Source organism: Macaca mulatta, chromosome 7 (genome assembly GCF_049350105.2).
Source record: "Macaca mulatta isolate MMU2019108-1 chromosome 7, T2T-MMU8v2.0, whole genome shotgun sequence".
In the NCBI taxonomy this organism is placed as follows: domain Eukaryota; kingdom Metazoa; phylum Chordata; class Mammalia; order Primates; family Cercopithecidae; genus Macaca; species Macaca mulatta.
Window position 1 is genome coordinate 20231972 of NC_133412.1, and position 15940 is coordinate 20247911.

The 15940-nt window shown below is 37.7% G+C and overlaps 1 protein-coding gene across 5 annotated transcripts in view; it reads right to left on the minus strand.

Annotated features, from left to right (window-relative positions):
• TTBK2 (tau tubulin kinase 2) overlaps positions 1–15940 on the minus strand; it is a 169224-nt gene that overhangs the window by 73461 nt on the left and 79823 nt on the right. For all 5 annotated transcript variants that reach the window (XM_077939169.1, XM_077939168.1, XM_015142040.3 and 2 more), the window contains 2 exons: positions 11391–11531; positions 9081–9185 (listed from right to left, as the gene is read on the minus strand). In XM_077939169.1, coding sequence (XP_077795295.1) covers positions 9081–9185; positions 11391–11531 — 246 coding nt within the window. The remainder of the gene's footprint in view (positions 1–9080; positions 9186–11390; positions 11532–15940) is intronic.

Below are 15940 nucleotides of genomic sequence, written 5' to 3' on the forward strand. Positions count from 1 at the left end.
AGATATAGACTCTGACAGGTATGTAACTTGTCTAAGGACACACAAATCAGTAAATAATAAAACCAGGCATTAACTAAGGTCTTTCAACATTGTCTCCATTCTACCGCTCCCCAAGAATCAAGTAAGTACCCTGAGGATTTGTGGGTGGCACTGTAGCTCAATATGAAAACTGACAAACTTGAAAATGATCATAGACAAACTTTTCATTAGTATAATTTTTTTTTTCTTAAGTAACCTCAAATTTTTCTCAATTAGCATGTATTACTTTTGTAGTCAGAAAAGACAGTAAAAAATCCTGGCCAGGCGCACTGGCTCACATCTGTAATCTCAGCACTTTGGGAGGCTAAAGCGGGCAGATCACAAGGGCAAGAGATCGAGACCATCCTGACCAACATGGTGAAACCCCATCTCTACTAAAAATACAAAATTAGCTGGGCATGGTGGTGCATGCCTATAATCCCAGCTACTCAAGAGGCTGAGGCAGGATAATCACTTGAACCCGGGAGGTGGAGGATGCAGTGAGCCGAGATTGTGCTACCGCACTCCACTCTGGGCGACAGAGTGAGACTCTGTCTCAAAAAAAAAAAAAAAAAAAAAAAAAAAAAAATTCCTTACCAGAATAATTTGGTCATATGTTACCACATAGGATAAACAATCTATGTGTTCTTCCTCCATTTTCTCATTTTATAATCTATGTTTAATCAAGTTAGCTATTTTATTTCTTCCTTCATTAAATACTCTCTTTCCCTTTACTTTTGTTTGGTTTTTAAGACACCTATTTTAAAATATTCTCTATTTAATGGCAAGTCTCAGTAATTAAAAGTTCCTGCAATCTTTAAAAAAAATCCCCATTATTTTCTTAGCTGCCATTCATTGACAATCATAGTCAGTGGATCTCAATATTTTCCTAAGACATCATGGTTAACAGGAATACCTAATATGCTCAATTTGGTTGATGGAACTAAGGTTGGAGAGTTTTCTTTTTAGAAGAAAAATGTCTAAGAGAATATATGAAAATCTACTATGAATCTTTTTCAGTTCATAACGTTTCAGAAGTTGTACTTTTATTCATTACCTGACATGAGCCTTCAGTTAACATAGAATTTTTTGTGTGTGTTATATAATTTTGCCCAATTATTTTCATTCCAGTAACTGTCAGAATGAAAACCTCCAGACTTATTATCACATTCTACAGCCTAGTCCACAGCTGATTGGGCATCTGGACTTCTCCCTGATGGATTCTAGCCAAGACAAGCCCAGGAGACTCTTTCTACTTAAGAGTTTCCCTGGCCTGGCTCTGACCTTACTTCTGCCATAGGAAGGCTGAAATAGAGATAAAGAGAAATCAGCTGTTTAGAGAAATCTTGAGATAAGTAGTCAAAGAAATAACACAGTTTGCATATCTCATCTAATTCTAATAGAAAAAGAAATAATGTCAGATCAAGGAAATTCAATCACCTTATTTAATGTAGTAAAGACAACTCAAACCCAACTGGGGAAAAACAGTCATGTATGCAAATGATTCCAATTTAAAGCAGATTATAACGAATACCATTAGTGAAGCACCATGAAATATAAACACTTGGGAGTGGTAAGGATTAGTTCCATGTAGTAGGGGGGAGGAAGGACAAGTCTTAGGAATAGGCAGCATTTTACTGGGTCTTGAAACAATCTCTTGAAACTTCCTCAATTGATGGCACTTTGCCAATATTTATCAAAACTGTAAATACATATATTCACTTTGTCTCACAATTTCACTTGTGGAAATTTATCTCACAGATATACTTGTATGTGCAAAAATAGTGGATGTAGTCAGTCACTACCATCATTGTTTGTGATAGCAAAAGATTGAGGGCAACCTAAATGTCTGCCAATAGGAGACTCTGATTAAATAAATTATAGTATGTCCAAATAATGGAATACATTCTGAAGTTGCAAAAAAAAAAAAAAAAAAAAAGAGGGGCCAGGCACGGTAGTTCATGGTTATAATTCCAGAACTTTGGGGAGTCTAAGGCAGGAGGATCACTTGAGGCCAGGAGTTCAAGACCAGCCCGGGCAACATAGTGAGACCCTGTCTCTGGACAAAAAAAAAGAAAAAAAAAAAGAATTAAAGAATTAGCTGGGCATGGTGGCATGCACCTATAGTCCCTGCTACCAGCTACTTGGGAGGCTGAGGTGGGAGAATCCCCCAGCTACTTAGGAGGATGCGGCAGGAGGACCTCTGAGTCATGGCTGTAGTGAGCTGTGATCATGCCACTCCACTCCAGCTTGGGTGACAGAGCAAGACCCTGTCTAAAAGAAAGAAAAAAAAAGAATGAGGAAGTTCTATATACCAACATGGAAAGATCGTCTAGATACACTGACAAGTGAAAAAAAGAAAGGTATAGAATGTATATCATGCTTAATCAAAAAGGTAAAAATAAGAATGTTCATTTGTATTTATTGTATGTGAATAAAGAAATTCTGGAAGAATATATTAAGAAACTAATAACAGTACAGCTACCTAAAGGTGAATGTAGGGAGCAGGGGGAAGAATCAGAGACAGTATAGGAAATGAGTAGATTTGGAATAGGCAGAGGTGAAATGGAGATTTATTTCACTGTTTACTTTTTAATTTCTTTTCAAGTCAGGTTTAATTTACTTTACTTTGAATTACTGAGGTATCATTTACTTACAATAAAATTCATACTTTATGTATATACAGTTCTATGAGTTTTGACTGATATAAAGTCACATAACCACCGCCACAACTAAGATATCAAATATTTCCATCACTCCAATCACTCCAATAAGTTTCCTTAAGGCCCCTTTGAGTCAATCCCTCCCACCCCTAGTCTCTGACAACCAATGATTTCTCTCCCTTGTCAGCACTTAGTATTGTCTGGTTTTTGTTTTAACCATTCTAATTGGTAGGCAGTGGTATCTTGCCAGGGTTTTAATTTGCATTTCCCTAATAACTTATGATATTGGCCATCTCTTAATATGCTTATTTGCCATTTGTATCTCTTCTTTGACAAAATGTCTATTCAAATATTTAGCCCACTTTTACTGTGTTGCTTTCTTTTTATTGAGTTGTATGAGTTGTTCATAGATCCTGGATATAAAACCTTTATCAGATGTGTGTTCTGCAAATATTTTTCCCCATCTGTGACTTGTCTTTTCATTTGCTCGACAGTGTCTTTCAAAGAGCATAAGTGTTTAATTTTGATACATTTTTAATTCTTTAACTTTTGCATGACATGAATATGTTACCTATTTGAAATTTATATTTAAAAATATTTTGAAAGAAAAAGAAAGTAAAAAGTGAAAGTATTTAACAATCTATGAGCATATTCTATTTGATACCTAGATATTCAAATGAAAACAAAAAAGGAAAAGTAAATCGGGCCTTGAAGAGCTGACGGAATTAGAACAGAAAAAATGAGATGCATTTTAAGTCAAAAGAACATGGTTAACAATGCAAAGAGGGAGGAAAGTACTGTTGGTGTTAGAGAAACAAATCTGGTATGACTGTAGCTGACCGTGAGAGGAAAAAAACAGGAAAATAGGTTGAAGTCAGATTAAAGGAGGACTTAAATGTCAAATTAAGGTCTTCTTTAATTTGGTTTATAACGTGTTGGCTAACGCCTGTAATCCCAGCACTTTGGGAGGCTGAGACGGGTGGATCACAAGGTCAGGAGATCAAGACCATCTTGGCTCACACTGTGAAACTCCGCCTCTACTAAAAATACAAAAAATTAGCCAGGCGCGGTGGCGGGCGCCTGTAGTCCCAGCTGCATGGGAGGCTGAGGCAGGAGAATGGCGTGAACCCGGGGGGCGGAGCTTGCAGTGAGTGGAGATCGCGCCGCTGCACTCCAGCCTGGGTGACAGAGTGAGACTCCGTTTCAAAAAATATACATATATTTTTCAGCTGGAAAGTAACGATTGAGAAAATGCTCTGCATGTCTGTTGACTCTGGTGGAAGTATAACAGACTGAAAGGAGAAGACAGAGAGATGAGTGAGGAAACTATTTTAACAATTAAAACAAGAAACAACAAAATTAGTACAAGGGCAGAAGCAGTGTGAATGTAAAGGAGAGAATGTATGTTAGAGACAGGATGAACTCCTAGGAGAATAAACCAAGAAAGAAGAGAATGACTCTAGCCTATTGCTAACAAAAGGGAAAGGATCAGGGAAAAAAAATGCAAGAACTATGTAATAGAACTCCCAATGGAATTAAGAAACTATCTCAAATTCAGCTGAAATTCTGAAATACTAACAGAGAAAAAAGACTTTAAAAATTGTTCTTACATAAGTTACTACAATCCTAGGCACTGGAAGTTTCAGGTGAATGGTTAGGATGGGAGCAACAGGAGAAAACATGTCACTCCAAGAGCTTAGACACAAAGGGCCAGTGTGAGATGCCAGCTGAAGGGCTGAAACTGGGGAATGCCTTAAAAGCAGTACACATACACAAAATGAACAGGCAGATTCAAATCATTAGGTAAACAGAAGTTCACCTCTGAAATTATGAAGCAAAGTGTTGCAGATATATATAGTTTAGGACTTCTTTGCCCTTCACAACCCTACTTAATGTAACTAATACATCTTAAAGGTGATAAAGAGTAGAGGCTGTCAAAACCAACTTCATAAAACAACACACTGGTATAACAGATACACTCCATCATTCCCTTTGCAATGCCTTCTGACTGATGGTCCTACACCACAAGATTGGTAAATAAATATACATCTATGTTTTGAGGAAGTTCCTTCGTGGTGATAGAATAGCTTTGTATCTGGATTATGGTGTTGATGTCTTAGTCCATTTGTGCTGCTACAAAATAAGCTTGCCCAACATGTGGCCCAGGATGGCTTTGAACACAACCCAACACAAATTCATAAACTTTCCTAAAACATTATTGGGATTTCTTTTTTTAGCTCATCACCTATTGTTAGTATATTTCATGTGTGGCCCAGGACAATTCTTCCATTGTGGCCCAGGGAAGCCAAAAGATTGGACATCCTTGCTATAAAGGAATACATGAGGCTGAAAATTTATAAAGAAAAGAGGTCTGTTTGGTTCACAGTTCTGCATGCAGGTTGTACAAGAAACATGGCACCAGCATCTGCTTCTGGTGAGGGCTTCAGGCTGCTTCCACTCATGGTGGAAGGCAAAGGAGAGGAGGCATGTGCAGAGGTCACATGGTGAGAAAGGAAGCAAGAAGGTGGGGGAAGGTGCCAGGCTCTTTTTAACAACCAGCTCTCACAAGAACTAACAGTGAGAACTCATGACCCTCCACTCCCAGGAGAGAGGAGTGATCTATTCATGAGTGATCCATCCCACGACCCAAACACTGCCCGTTAGGCCTCACTTCTAGCATTGGGAATCAAATTTAAACATCAGATTTGGATGGGACATTCAAATTATAGCAGTTGGTTATATGAATCTATACATGTGATAAAATTTCATATACCACCACCCCCACCAAAACGTGCATGTTGAACCTGGTAAAATCTAAGTCTGTACTTGAGTTAATAATATTATACGAACATCAATTTCCCAGTTTTGACAATGTACTATGATTATGTAAGGTACTATCACTGGAGAAAGCTGGGTGAAGGTACATGGTAACTGTATTATTTTTGTAACTTCTTATGAGTCTTAACTATTTGAAAACAAAAAGACAAAACAAAGAAAAATATAAAAAATGCTTAAAGTACTATGTCGTGATTCTTCATCCTTAATGAATCTTCAATTAACAGACCAACTACTATTACATATTGATCAGCCAACAGAGTATTTACTGTGATAACAAAACAGTATTTGTTATGATGAGAACTCATAGACACAAAGGGGAACGACGAACATTGGGGCCTACTTCAGGGTGGGGGGTGGGAGGAAGGAAATGAGCAGAAAAAATAACCATTGGGTACTAGGCTTAGTACCCAGATGAAATAATCTATATAACAAACCCCCATGGCACGAGTTTACCTATATAACAAACTTGTACATGTGCCCCCAAACTCAAAATAGAAATGAAAAATAATAATAAAAAAGGACAACAATATACATCAAATCAGGGGGAAAAGCAAATAATAATAAAATAATAAAAAAGCAGAGGAGGCCAGGTGTGGTGGCTCACACCTATAATTTCAGAACTTTGAGAAGCTGAGGCAAGAAGATCACCTGAGCTCAGGAGTTTGAGGCTACAATGAGTTTTGATTGCACCACCGCACTCCCGCCTGTGCAACAGAGCAAGATCCTGTCTCTTTAAATAATAATAATAAATTTAAAAAGCAAAGGGAAAGGAATATGAGAGGGAAAAGAGAGAGAGGGACTGGATTAAAAACATTAAAAGTCGATTGGGTTAAATTCATAAGCTAAACATGAAGGCCTGTCATGGCAGCTATCTGCATCTGCTCCCTAACTCCAAAACAAGTACCCTCAAGATCTGCAGAAGAGAGAAGAAAGAAAACAAAGAAACTAGTTAACACAAAATATAGAATGGAGAGTATGTCAAGGGCTGCACTGGCTAATGTGATAGCCACTTAAAATTAAATGAATTTAAAATTCAGTTCCTGGACCAGGTGTGGTGGCTCATGCCTGTAATCCCAGCACTTTAGGAGGCCGAAGAGGGCGGATCCCTTGAGGTCAGGAGTTTGAGACCAGCCTGGCCAACATGGTGAAATCTCGTCTCTACTAAAAACGCAAAAAGAAATTAGCTGGGTGTGGTGGCAGGCGCCTGTAGTCCCAGCTACTCGGGAGGCTGAGGCAAGAGAATCGCTTGAACCTAGGAGGTAGAGGTAGCAGTGAGTTGAGATAGCGCCACTGCACTCTGGCATGGGTGACACAGCGAGACTCCATTTCAAAAAAATAAAAATAAAAATAAAATAAAATAAAATAAAATATAAAATAAAATAAAATAAAATTAAATTAAATTAAATTCAGTCCCTCATTTGCTCTGGCTACAATCCAAGTGCTCTATAGCCACATGTAGCTAGTAGCTACCATATAAGACAGTACAGATACAGAACATTGCTATCATCATAGTAAGCTCCATTTGTCAGTGCTGCTTGAGGAAGAAAAAGGGATATGATCAGGAAAGGACCCCCAGCATGCTTCTAAGATGGTAATACGCCATTTCTTAACCTAGATGGAGGCCAGTAATGTTTCGTTATTCTTAATTTTTAATGTTTTTTACACTCTTCTGGAATATATAGCAAGACAAAATAAACAAAATCAAAATACAGATTTCTGCAGATAACATGATGGTATACTTAGACAATCCAAACAACTAATTCAAGTTTCCTAGCAATAAATAAATAATTGTACATATGAAACAAATCTACAATGGGAACTTTTGATTTTACATTAGTAGAACAATATGAGAAAATTATTTCAAACACAATCCAAAAAAGTATGACATTAACTTTTTTTTATTTTTATTTTATGTTTATTATTAATTTCATCAAACCAAAACTTTAAAGACGCAGACAGATCCCAAAACAGACAGAAGCTGAGACCAAATAAGACTTGTGAATCCCATACTGAGACCAAATAAGTCTGTTTACAATATTGACAGAGTGACATCAATGCCTTACAGTTTCATTGCTAAATTAAGTTTGGCCTAAAACTGCCTCTGTACATGTTTTATGGCTGGTCTAGAGGTAATGATGGTAACCTAACTTGAGTATAAATAGACTGTAAACTACTCTTGTAACAAACAGCCAAGTCTCAGCCAACCACAGCAGCCAACTGTTCAAAGCAGATTCAAATAAAGCAAATGCCCAGCTATAAGCAATCCAGCTGTTTCTGTACCTCACTTACATTTTCTGTACCCATTTTACTTTTTATGTTCATACATGTTATCTGACCATGTGGCAGCCCCAGAGTCATTCTGAACCTATTCTTATTCTGGGGGGCTACATGATTCATGAATCATTCTTTGCTCAACTAAACTCTGTTAAATTTAATTTGCCTAATGTTTTCTTTTTAACAAACCTAAAAGCCCTATCAAAAATAGAGGTTGTGGTAAAGGGAACTAGGAGGAAATTCACTGAAGATACAGCTTAGAGAATAGCTGGACAGGAGAGAACTAGGGGGAAAAGATAGCTGAAGGACCTGACATCAGAACAATGATCAAACATTGACTTCAGAAACTATTCCATTTTAGAAGCCACAGTTTGATTAGCTGGTCAAGGTATTTACGCCCCCAAGATATTGTTATAAACAATAAAGTAACTGGCCTGCAATTAGTGAAGTTCAACAGCTGGATGTGGCCAAGGAACGAGCAGAAGTGAGCCTTACTGGTACCATTATCATCACAGTTTGATTGTGGTCATACCCAAAGATGCACCTCCCTGAAGAGCAACACAGTCTTAATACTGTGTGTATGGTTTGCGGGGAGGGAGGGAGAACGGAATAGATTTCACTAAAATGATCCTGTCAGCCACTAAACAAAAAATAACAAGCCCCAGAAGGGGGAGACTAGTACCCAGAGTTGCAGTAATATATTACCTAAAAGGCCCAGTTTCCAACAAAAAATCATGAGGCATGCAAAGAAACAGGAAAGTATGACTTATACATAGGGGGAAAAAAGCTGGCAACAGAAACTGCCTGTGAGAGTGACCAGATATTGGATTTAACAGAAAAAGATTTTAAAGTAGCCATTATAGATATGTTTTCAGAAATAAAGGACAGCTTGATTAAACAAGTAAAAGAAAATGCGATGACAGTGTTGCATCAAATAGAGAATATCAATGAAGAGAACTAAGTGGAAATTTGGGAGTTGAAAAGTATAGTAACTGAAATAGAATTATAGTATGTAGAAAGGGTATCATACTGCACAAATGACCCCTCATCTCAAAGGGTCAACATGTGTTCTTACTAGAAGACCACTCGAAATCTCCCTCTAATGTACATTTTTTGAAGCCACAAATTTCAATAATACAATTTATTGTCATTCTATAATCATTAAATGTATATGCCACTTGTTAGATAACATCCATTAGGATAAATAATTAGCATTGTTTAAAAAGTGTGACACTATAAATACCAGGGTAATTATCAAATATTCGATAATAATATGAAAAATCTTACTGGTCTGACGTCACCACAGGAATTGGTAAACTGTCGAGCCAAGCCAAAATCAAGCATGTAACATTTCCTACATGTACTAGGAAAGCGGCCCATAGCGAAGTTCGACTAGAAAAATAAAGAAGGAAAATATATACATTCTTATAATACTTAGTCCTTACATTTTAAGTCTTCTTCTATTTAACCTCTATATAACACACATGTAGGCCGGGCGCGGTGGCTCAAGCCTGTAATCCCAGCACTTTGGGAGGCCGAGATGGGCGGATCACGAGGTCAGGAGATCGAGACCATCCTGGTTAATATGGTGAAACCCCGTCTCTACTAAAAAGTACAAAAAACTAGCCGGGCGAGGTGGCGGGCGCCTGTAGTCCCAGCTACTTGGGAGGCTGAGGCAGGAGAATGGCGTGAACCCGGGAGGCGGAGCTTGCAGTGAGCTGAGATCTGGCCACTGCACTCCAGCCTGGGCGACAGAGCGAGACTCCGTCTCAAAAAAAAAAAAAAACACACATGTTCCAAATATACTATTCTAGTCAATGATGTTTAGTAGGTATTAAAATATGATTTAGTTCTGGGTTCTATTAATGCCTAGTATCAGGTAAACTTTGAGCAAAAAAGGATGTAAATGACTAAGGTTACACACAAGACAATATTAACTAGACTTGAAACTCTAAGTTCTTGAAATTCTAGTCTAAGTGAATGTTTAAATGACAACCCAACCCCCTACTTTTTAAAATAGGAGAAATCAGAGACATACCAAAAAAAAAAAAAAAAAACCACAGAAATTTAAAAGAATTTCCTCTAAACGGCCAGGTGCAGTGGCTCACGCCTGTAATCCCAGCACTTTGGGAGGCCGAGGCAGGTGGATCACGAGGTCAGGAGTTTGAGACCAGCCTGACCAACGTGGTGAAATCCCGTTTCTACTTTAAAAAAAAAATTAACCGCGTGTGGTAGCATGCGCCTGTTATTCCAGCTATGCAGGAAGCTGAGGCAGAAGAATTGCTTGAATCCAGGAGGCAGAGGTTGCAGTGAGCTGAGATTGCGCCACGGCACTCTAGCCTGGGCGACAGAGTGAGACTCTGTCACAAAAAAAATTAAAAAAAAAAAAGAATTTCCTATAAACATCATAAAACTGAACTTCACTAAGTCTAAAATTAAAATACAATTCATAGAAACATTTCAAAACGGACTTAAGGAAAATACACTTTGTATTCTTCCCCTAATGAAAATCAGTGTAATATTAAATGACCACAAACGCAAAGATGAGTATGTAAGTAAGAGGACTTGTGAAGGTAAAGGCCAAATTGTTACCAGAATTGTTAGGGGGTTTTTTTGTTGTTTTTTTTTTTTTAATATTGCTCTACTTATGGGCTTTCTGATAAAAACAGAAACTATTCCAATCACCATGGTTCTCAAATAATGATGCATAGAAATAGACTGACTCTACTACGTTAAATTTAGTTAGCATTTTCATGTAAACTAATTTTAGAAGTCATGTAACAACAGACGGTTATACTTTTGAACTGTACCAACATATGATACCTTTATAGTAAATATGGTATATCAGAAATGGGTCATTTCACCTAATGAACAATCAAATACCAAAAAGGACAAAAAAACCTATTTCACACTTATGGAAATGACAATTTCTAAGAAAAACAGATTAGTAAATAAAAACCCCACTATATTTCCACAGTAGCACTCAGGAGAAAATAAAGTCTTTCACAACTGATGATTTCCTATAATTTTTGACTTAACAAATAGTTCAAGAACACAATATGAACAACCAAAAGCAACATATATAGTTTTTTAACCAATATATCTATAAAAGAAACCAGGGAATAATGCCAATTTAGGCATAAAGCTAAGTAAATGGCAATGTTAGCACACATAATAATAGTCAAACATAAACCTTTTTTAAGAGACAGGGTCTCACTATGCTGCCCAGGCTGGGGTGCAGTGGCTATCCACAGGAGCAATCATAGCTCACTGCAGTCTCCGTCTCCTGCACTCAAGGAATCCTCCTGCTTCAGCCTCCTGAGTAGCTGGGACTATGGGCATGTGTCACCGCCCCAGTCTCAGTTTTTATTTTCATTGTATGAGAAAAACTCCTGAAAATAAGTTGTAGTTGTAATTATTACTTAAAAAATTAAGAGGTAAGTTATATTTTTGCTTCCAGGTCTCTATCGAAATGAAAATATTACCTTGTATTTTACCACAACAAATACATAAAGCTACATTTGTAATTTATTGTGTCCCAGGATAACATTAAGAGTACCAAACTCATTCTGTGCTCTGGATAGAAAAGGTCCCTACCGGTTTGATGTCTCGATGCAAGAACCCCACAGAATGAATGCTTTCAATAGACTCCAAAATCTGTCTACCCAGCCGGAGAGTAGTACTAATGGTGAATGTGCCTCGGGACTGGCTACGGCGAAGATCTGCCAGATTCCGACCCTGTGGAAATCAAATAAACACTTTCAAATACAGTACTAAAACTATGTTAGAAGAGAAAACTGGGAAACCACTCACTTACCATTGAAAAATATGTTTTCAGTAAAATAGCAAGAATTTTTTTTCTTTTTTTTTTTTTTTTTTTGAGATGGAATTTCACTCTTGTTGCCCAGGCTGGAGTGCAATGGCACGATCTTGGCTCACTGCAACTGCTACCTCCTGGGTTCAAGCGATTCTCCTGCCTCAGCCTCCCGAGTAGCTGGGGTTACAGGTGCGCGCCAGCATGCCCAGCAAATTTTTCTGTTTTTAGTAGAGACGGGGTTTCACCATGTTGGTCAGGCTGGTCTCGAACTCCTGACCTCAGGTGATCCACCCACCTCAGCCTCCCAAAGTGCTGGGATTACAGGCAAGAACCACCGTACCCGGCCAAGAGCAAGAATTTTACCCAAATTGTGATCCTCTCCCTCAACAGATCTCTTAATCATATGAATGTTTCAGACAAGTTTTAGAATAATGAGATTTTTAGCATATCATGTTTCTGATTCGTCATGCTTCCCTTTATCTCTGATGTCATAACAAAAAAGTCTTGATTATTTAAAATATAAGTAATCAAATATATAATAATTTATATTATTTACATTTGTATTTATTTACTTAAAATATGTGATCAGGCCGGGAATGGTGGCTCATGCCTGTAATCCTAGCAGTTTGGGAGGCTGAGGCAAGCAGATCACGAGGTCGGGAGAGTGAGACTATCCTGGCTAACACGGTGAAACCCTGTCTCTACTAAAAATACAAAAATTTAGCCAGGTGTGGTGGTACGTGCCTGTAGTCCCAGCAACTCAGGAGGCTGAGGCAGAAGAATCGCTTGAACCAAGGAGGCAGAGTGCAGTGAACCGAGATCACGCCACTGCACTCCAGCCTGGGCGAAACAGCGAGATTCCATCTCAAAAAATAATAATAATAATAATATATATATACACACACACACACACACACACGATCAAGTATATATAACGCATATACATACAAAGAGCACTAATTCCTCATTCTGCCTAACATATATTCTCATACAAGTTACTTAACTTTCTTCAATCAGTTTCCTCATAAAAACAAGCTAATAAAACCTACCTCACAGAGCTCTGTGAGGATTAAACAAGATCTATGTAAAGTTTTTCGTGCGTGTGTTTTGTTTTTTAAATAGAAATGGGGTCTTGCTATGTTGACCAGGCTGGTCTCAAACTCCTTGCCTCCCATCTCAGCCTCCTGACATGATGGGATTACAGGTGTGAACCACCGTGCCTGGCCCCATATAAAGTTTTTAGAATACTGTGTGGTACACAATAGGTACTCAACATAGGCTAACTATTGTTATTATGACCAAACATTATATGACAAACATTCAATTTACTTGTAGAAGTATATAAAAGCAATGAATACATCCAGCATCTGCCATTCATGATTGCACTGAAGCCTCACAGTACCCTAAACAGAAGTTGTCCCTGTGCCTGTTTTACAGATAAGGAAACTAAGGTTCTAAGAGGTTAAATAATGTTAACCTGTTAATGTAAAGCTGTTTTCCAAATCTAACTCTGTCTGACTCCAAAGTGCTCTTCTTTTACAGTCCTCTTTCACAGAGCTTTTCTACAGACTTTTTCATGATGCTGCTCCACCAAGGTTCCTTGTTGCTTAGGTAACAAACCAGTAATCTGAAAAGGAGAGCAGGACCACGGCCCTGCAGCACTACCTCCCAAAGAAAAGACTGGCTCTCCTGTCGCAAGGGGATTTAAATATCCCAATCTATTCCCACAATTTTACAATATATCTTTAGGGGTACTATGCCACTAATATTATCACGTCATCTAAAGATAATTGATTCACTTTTGAAAAGTAATAAATTCTTAGATTATCATTCAAAATAAAATATGAAGTACTCCTCAAGTAACAGTTTAAAAGTTACAGTAAAGTCAGGATCCTTTCATACTTCGTATCTTCTTTTTTAAATGCAGCTTTCTCATAATGTAAATTAATTGGGATTTACCTTAGTTATTATTTTTAATGGAAATTTGTTGTTTCCCGCACCTGTAGCAAACGTAAAATAAGTGACAATCTACAGTAGCGAACTGTATAACCATGTGAGAGTACCTAATAACTTTTATTAGAATTCCAATAGTTTTTTCTTCAAAAATCAAAATTTTGATTGCCGAAAATATACCTAATATTGAAACTTTATTTGTAAACAGCTTTCACCACAAAAACTTTCAAAAGGAAATCAATTAAATTTTATTTATGACATTAGTAACACTTTTAAAAATTTAAATATTTTAAAATACAAGCCTAACATATCAACTCGCAAAATCTGAGAAGTAAACACAAAACTGATAAACGTATGGGGTAAAGTGTTATTAACATGGTAAAAACATGCAGGTACCCACTAAATTATACTTTAAAGTAAATACTACTAATGAATTATTATTTGTTACAAAGAAAAATTGAAAACAATCTATACAATAGTCCATGGTTATCCATGGTTTTACTTTATCCATGGTTTTACTTTACTGTTTTCCCACAGTCAACCATGGTCCAAAAATATTAAATGGAATATGCCAGAAATAAACAGTTAATAAGTTTTACATTACAGGCCATTCTCATATGTGATGAAATCTCATACCATCCTGCTCCATCAGGCCCAGGACGTGAGTCATCCCTTTAGTCCAGCGTGTCCACATGTTGTTACCTGACCACTAATCACTTAGTGGGCCAATCAGTTACCCAGATGTGCAGGGTTAAGTATGATCTGTGGTTTTAGGCATCCACTTGGGGCCTTAGACAGTATCTCCTCAGATAAGGGGGTACTATCATAAGTACATTAATAAATGAATAGTTACATAAATAATGGTACAGTCATCTTACTGACTGATATGCAGTCATTCAAAAAATGAAGAATCAAGAACTTATGAACACAAAGAAGAAAACATCAGACACTGGGGTCTACTGGAGGGGGGAGGGTAGAAGGAGGGAGAGAGGCAGAAAAGATAACTATTGGGTACTGAGCTTAATACCTGGGTAACGTAATATTACATACAAAAAAATCTCATGACACACGTTTATCTATGTAACAAACCTTCACATGTACCCCCAAAACTAAAATAAAAAATTTTTAAATAAAATGTCACAAGCCACCATATTTTGTGTAAAAAAAAAAAAGGAAGAGGACTATATATAGTAATGTGGAATGAATTAAAGAAGCAAGTTCATTTCTCTATATACAAGATCTTAATAAAAATGCAAGTGAATTTCTACATTGAAGATATGAAACATACCCAAAAGAAGAGAAAATAATATAATGAACCTTCATGTATCTACTGGTCACCCAGAATTAACAATTATCAATTCATGCCCAGTCTTGTTTCATCTATTATTCACCTCCTCATCCATATCCTCTCCCCTCCCACCCACACGTACTGAATTATTTTGATGTAAATTCTAACCATATAATTTCATCTATATACATTAAAAAGTGTAGGCCAAGTGTGGTAGCTCACATCTATAATCCCAACACTTTGGGAAGCCAAGGCAGGAAGATCACTTGAGCCCAGGAGTTCAAGACCAGCCTGGGCAACATACTGAGACCTCATCACACTACAAAATATTACAAAATTAGGGCCAGGCACGGTGGCTCACGTCTGTAGTCCCAGCACTTTAAGAAGCCAAGGCAGGCAGATCACAAGATTCAGAGATCGAGACCATCCTGGTCAACATGGTGAAACCCCGTCTCTACTAAAAATACAAAAATTAGCTGGGTGTGGTGGCATGTGCTTGTAGTCCCAGCTACTCGGGAGGCTGAGGCAGGAGAATCGCTTGAACCCTGGGAGGAGGAGGTTGCAGTGAGCCGAGATCGTGCCATTGCACTCCAGCCTGGGCGACAGAAAGAGACTCGATCTCAAAAAAACAAAACAAAGCAAACAAAAAAAAAATTAACCGGGCATAGTGGCACATACTTGTAGTCCCAGCTACTCAGAAAGGTGTGGTGAGAGGATCACTCCACCCCAGGAGGTAGAGGCCGAAGCGAGCTGTGATTACGCCACTGTGCTCCAGCCAGGGCAAGACCCCATCTCAAAAAAAAAAAAAAAAAAACCAAAAGGGTGTAGAAAAGGAAAGAGATACAAAGATACAAATATAAGTAGAAGTTATTAGCAATTACATCATTGTAAATTTGAATTAGAAACATCAATATGAACCATGCCACACTTTCTCATTTTTTAAAATGCATTTCTTAAATCCATCCACTTGAAAAGAAAGAAAAATAATGACCAATCCACTTTCAACAGACACCCACATCATCTAGATTCTGGTCTCTAAACATCATTTCCCATTAAAAGGAGCCAAGGCTTAATGGAGAAATGGCTGAT